Source organism: Limulus polyphemus, unplaced genomic scaffold (assembly GCF_000517525.1).
Source record: "Limulus polyphemus unplaced genomic scaffold, Limulus_polyphemus-2.1.2 Scaffold3428, whole genome shotgun sequence".
Lineage (NCBI taxonomy): Eukaryota > Metazoa > Arthropoda > Merostomata > Xiphosura > Limulidae > Limulus > Limulus polyphemus.
The window spans coordinates 31,016-36,276 of NW_013669038.1; the positions used below are offsets into that span (position 1 = coordinate 31,016).

At 31.3% G+C, this 5,261-nt stretch overlaps 1 protein-coding gene across 1 annotated transcript in view; it reads right to left on the reverse strand.

Moving 5' to 3' along the window:
• Nucleotides 1-3,427: 3,427 nt before the first annotated feature.
• The window catches only part of LOC106469328 (F-actin-methionine sulfoxide oxidase mical1-like), a 20,693-nt gene continuing 18,859 nt past the window's right edge, over nt 3,428-5,261 (reverse strand). Inside the window, exon 11 of the mRNA XM_013929817.2 lies at nt 3,428-4,933. Coding sequence (XP_013785271.1) covers nt 4,729-4,933 — 205 coding nt within the window. The 3' untranslated portion in view covers nt 3,428-4,728. The remainder of the gene's footprint in view (nt 4,934-5,261) is intronic.

Genomic DNA, 5,261 nt, shown 5'->3' on the forward strand with positions numbered 1-5,261 from the left:
TATATATATATATATATATATATATAATAATGTGCTAACTATTTAAGCATCTGTTACTTAAATAAATTTTAAATTAATAATAGCTGTGGATGCTTTTGGTTCATCCTTTTAAGTTTTTTTATGTTCATATGCAAACATTACTTTGCTATTTTCAGCGACTAAGAGTATGAAACATCTGTAACAAACTGTATAAGGTGGAATTACACTTGGAAAGGCACACCAGATGATGAACCAGAATGAATCTTTTTTTTTTAAATACATAACTAAAACATTTAGCTAAGTGCAAGTTTTATACACAGTACATGTAAGCAATAAAAATACCTACGAATGAGCCAGAAGATCAAAGCCATCTCTCTCTCTCTGTACTTGGTAAAACAATATAAATGTAACTATTTGTAACCATAATACCTCATAATGAAAGTTTAAAGAAATTGAAACCAACATCACGTATCACCTTATCACTAAAAAGCGATTCCACAAGTTTAACTGGGAAGCATCTTTACCAAATTAACCCTGGACTTCCAAAGCTTATTCTTACTGCCGTCGATACTCAAGTTTTCGTTCCCCAAAAATATCATCCCCTTAGTTGAAGACCTCCTATACAGATGGTTCATCTAAGCCCTTACCAATGTTAAACACCCGAAATAACTTGCTTCTGGTATGTCTCCATACTCAACTTTCTTAAAGTGTTTACCATTTAGTAGCTTATTCCTGTAATTTATCCTACATTTTAGCAAACTTCCTGTAGTCGTGGGCCAAAATATCACATAATGAGGCAAAAGTCTTATTCAAAATAGCAGTAATCTTATTCCGAATTTAAATATAAATTCCAGAATTATATTACCTTTTCCACAAGTTAACATTCATCTTACAAAAAATGATGTTTTGTTCCCTACTTCCCTACTCTTAAAATTATTTGTTACACTTTTTATTGTTAAAATTTTCCATGTTTGTGTCCACCACTTTGCTTCTGTTATTGGTGCCAGAATTCTCCATTTATTATCCTATCATAGCTAATGGGACAAATGTCATTATTATTTTCCTCCATTATAGACCAAAAATATTCAAAGATCATAAATAGTTGGATCATAAATGGTAATGAAAATTGTTAACAATATAAGCAAATAATTACATGCTTAAAAATACAGTGGATTGATGTATTAGTTCTGTAGAAATAATTTTTTTGGTTCAATATGAATAACTAAGCCATCAAATCAACATAGTTGTCCCTCCTGTATCCTGGGTAAATGCCCAGTGTGGTAGATAATCATTTAACTGTATATTATATACATGTTTAGTCCCTCCTGTATCCTGGGTAAATGCCCAGTGTGATAGATAACCATTTAACTGTATATTGTATATATGTTTAGTCCCTCCTGTATCCTGGGTAAATGCCCAGTGTGATAGATAACCATTTAACTGTATATTGTATATATGTTTAGTCCCTCCTGTATCCTGGGTAAATGCCCAGTGTGATAGATAACCATTTAACTGTATATTGTATATATGTTTAGTCCCTCCTGTATCCTGGATAAATGCCCAGTGTGATAGATAACCATTTAACTGTATATTATATATATATGTTTAACAGCACCAAAACTCTTAATCTCAAGCCTTAAATTTTAAAAAACACCTAATTTTTAAAACTGAAATCTATAGGCTCACTGATGTCCATTTTAAGTATTGAGAAGGAAAAAAAGTGTGTGTGTGTGTGTGTGTGTGTGTGTGTGTGTGTGAAGTTAGGGACAATATAAGATCTTTAGAAAGTGCTAGTAGAAACATCATTATGAAAGAATAGCTTATGCTGGAAATTGTAAAACAATTTTCACAAACATTTCGTCAACAAGCATAAGTTGTTTTTCTTTGTAATTTAGTGATGAAAAGTAGTCTTGGATTTTGAAGAAGTGAAGATGAATGCCCTTTTAAAATCTTAAATAATTAAGCTCCTGAAAAAGTCTCCCGTTGTCTCTCAGTTCATGGAATCTCACGTTGCATGGACTGTGAAAGACGGGCAACAGGCAGAAACAATACATTCTTTAGTTGGAAGTAAGACAACTCAATTCCTTGCTAACACTGAACTACAAGCTGTGTTGATATCATGGGCATTACTTAGTCACATTGTCTTGTGTGATTAGACATCCAAGTCTCATGGACAGTGGTAGCCAACTGTATCATGCTACCCTTTACACTTAGTGGTGGTAACCTTTGAAGTTACTAGATATAATGATTACCATACTAATATTTCACTCTTGGAGGAGGCATTGTGATGTCACATCAAAATAAATAATAACAATACAGTGTTTTGCCGTACATAATTAAAATATGCTTACTGAAGCCACTTAAAAACTACATTTTACAACTCATCTACACATTATCTTAAGCAGTTTATCGATATTCTTAACTTACTGGCTAACATTTAAAGCAGGTTCATGACATATACTATTCCTGAAGATTCTCGATGGGCTGGAATTAGTTCTCTCATAAAATAGTGTGTCATGTTATTTGTACATGTTTTGTAACCTGTATTTCAAGTGCAGTCTTCTTTCATCAATATAAATACTACCACATTCACATTCTACTTTATAAATCCTACTTTCATCTTTGAACTTTATTTTACTTTTTGGTATTCACAAACATTTGTTTAATTTTATTGATAGGTCTAAAGATAGAATAAAAAAATAAGTTGTTTCTTACTTGTTAATTCTGGACTTTAGTTTTGTCAATTAGATTTTAAGGTAGGATATTTAACTGACATTGAACCATTATTAAATTTATTAAAGGCTTGCACTTTAGTCTGGTAATTTACTCCTGAAGATGTTGAAACAGTGTTTAAGTTGAAGCTGTCAACAGCTTCAATATCTTTTAATTGTGTACTGTGTTTTAAGCAAGCGAACACAATGTTAGATGGTAAAAATGAAGGTCGAGAAATAGCTATTAGTGTCAGCAGAGGTATGTATGTTTTGGAATTCAGCATTACAGGCATGTTGGCAAGCTACCAGAACAAGCCATTGAATTAAAAGAAAATGAACATTTTTCAAAGTTGATCCAACTTGGCTTTAACATTCTTATTACCCCATTTGGCTGTGATGCAATCATTGGTACAAATACGATATGCACTAGAGATTGTCTCTCACCCAGTTGATGATTTTATTTATCTTCAGTGTATTACTCCTCATTTACTTTATACTCGGCCTCTAAAATCAAATCAAGTAAAAGTAGTAAAGAAAAACTATTCTTGAGAATCAAACTTGAGTAGTGACACTATATACTTTAATAGTTGAGGTTACTAGCATAAGCATTATTTAGAGAAATTAAGAAAATCTTATTGTTCAAATTAATACCTGACAGGGTGTGGGAGAAAAAAGTTAAATACAAACAACTTGAACAAAATATTGCAGTGAAAGTTGCTAAAATTTACTACATACAATTAAAATGAAAAATATTTATTTCTACTTTTTTTTTCATACATTGAACAGCATCTTCGTAAAATGCAAAAGCAAGCACTGTTACAAATTCCAAGAGCGTACAAAAAGCACAGTTATTTTCAAAGCATCAGGTGAAGTTAGGTTTGTTGAAGCCATTATGAAAAGCAACTATGCCTAAGTTCTAAACTTTTATAGACTGGTGTAGTGCTATCACGTGATGCCTCGGGAATCTTTTAAAAACTTATCTATGACAAAATTACAAACAAATATCTTTAAAATTAAGCACCAAGTTAAACATTCATAATCAATTTGTTTGATATTGTGTATGTTAAGATATGCTGTTTATAGTTATGAAAAAACAATGTTAAACAGTCACTATTTCAAAGGATTCTAATGTTCTAGAAACAAACTTGAAAATTAACACAGATTAAACAAAAGACAACAGTCAAGTGATTGGAAATTTTCCTTAATTATCCACTTGCGTAAGAGCAGAAAAATTAGTGCATAGCAATAACAAATTATCAACCTTTTTCCCTCATTTTCCAGTTTTCCGTAGAGTTATTTAGTAATTATCCATATTGCTCGTGAGTACTGACCAGATAATTGGCACATTTACCTTAATAAACACAGTCTCACAAAATTACAAGTTACAACATTTGAGACTTTAATTTAGCCAAAATACTAATGCTAAAGATATATATTACTATGTACATAACTAAACTTCAGACCTACATTAAGCTGAGCAAAGCATATTTGACACAAAATCAACATATTTTGGTCAAGTGTGGTAGAAATATAGATAATGGACTTCCTTTGCTTTCTGGAATATTTTTACCATAAATCACAGGAAACGTTAATTACAAGAGCTGATTGTGTGTGTGTTTAAGATATGTAGAACATAGTCTTAAGAGCTACAAGTTTATAAATAGATACTGATGTGTGACTTTGACCAAAACCAACAATTGCTCTTTTCTTTCAGTTGATTGAAGGAAATAGAAAATACTTTTAAGTCTTTTTTTTGTTGTTGTTTAAAAAGAAAAAAATCTTATTACGAAAATAAGTACTTACTACAATTATAAAACTTGTGCAGTTACAAAAAATTTAAACTTAAACTGTAACAAATAAAATTGTTATATTAAATATCATGTGTTACGTAAAACATTTGAAATACTTTTAAGGAATATACATCATTTAATATTAAGTAACCTGATAATGATATACCAAAGCTAAAGCTGCAAAATTCTTAGCTGTATATGGAGGAATAAAGTGGCTGGGATGTATTGCTGGATTTATTCCAAGAGGTTCAAACTGCCACTTCCTGGTTCATCGTTACTTGCTTCACATCACAAGTGTTACCATTCGTGTAGCCTGAAGCATTGCTGTTCTCATTTGGTTCCTTCTTGTCATTATTGATAAATCCATCTTCATAGCTTCCTTTCGATTTGAAATACTGCTTGAAGTGTGGAGTGCAGTAAAACTTACGGCTGTTGATAGTGTAATTATCTAACCTGAGAAACGAGAGGAGGGTTTTAGATAACACGGTACAATGTATAACAGTAAGGTAGAAATCAGCATATTGTAAACTATTTCCATACTGGATATTGTTTCTTGTTGTTTTTCAGTGGAAATACTTAACCAAGTTGCATGAAACTTAGCACAAAGTTACTAAATAATATCTAACGCGGTACAATGTATAACAGTAAGGTAGAAATCAGCATATTGTAAATTATTTCCATACTGGATATTCGTTTCTTGTTGTTTTTCAGTGGAAATACTTAACCAAGTTGCATGAAACTTAGCACAAAGTTACTAAATAATATCTAACACGGTCCAATG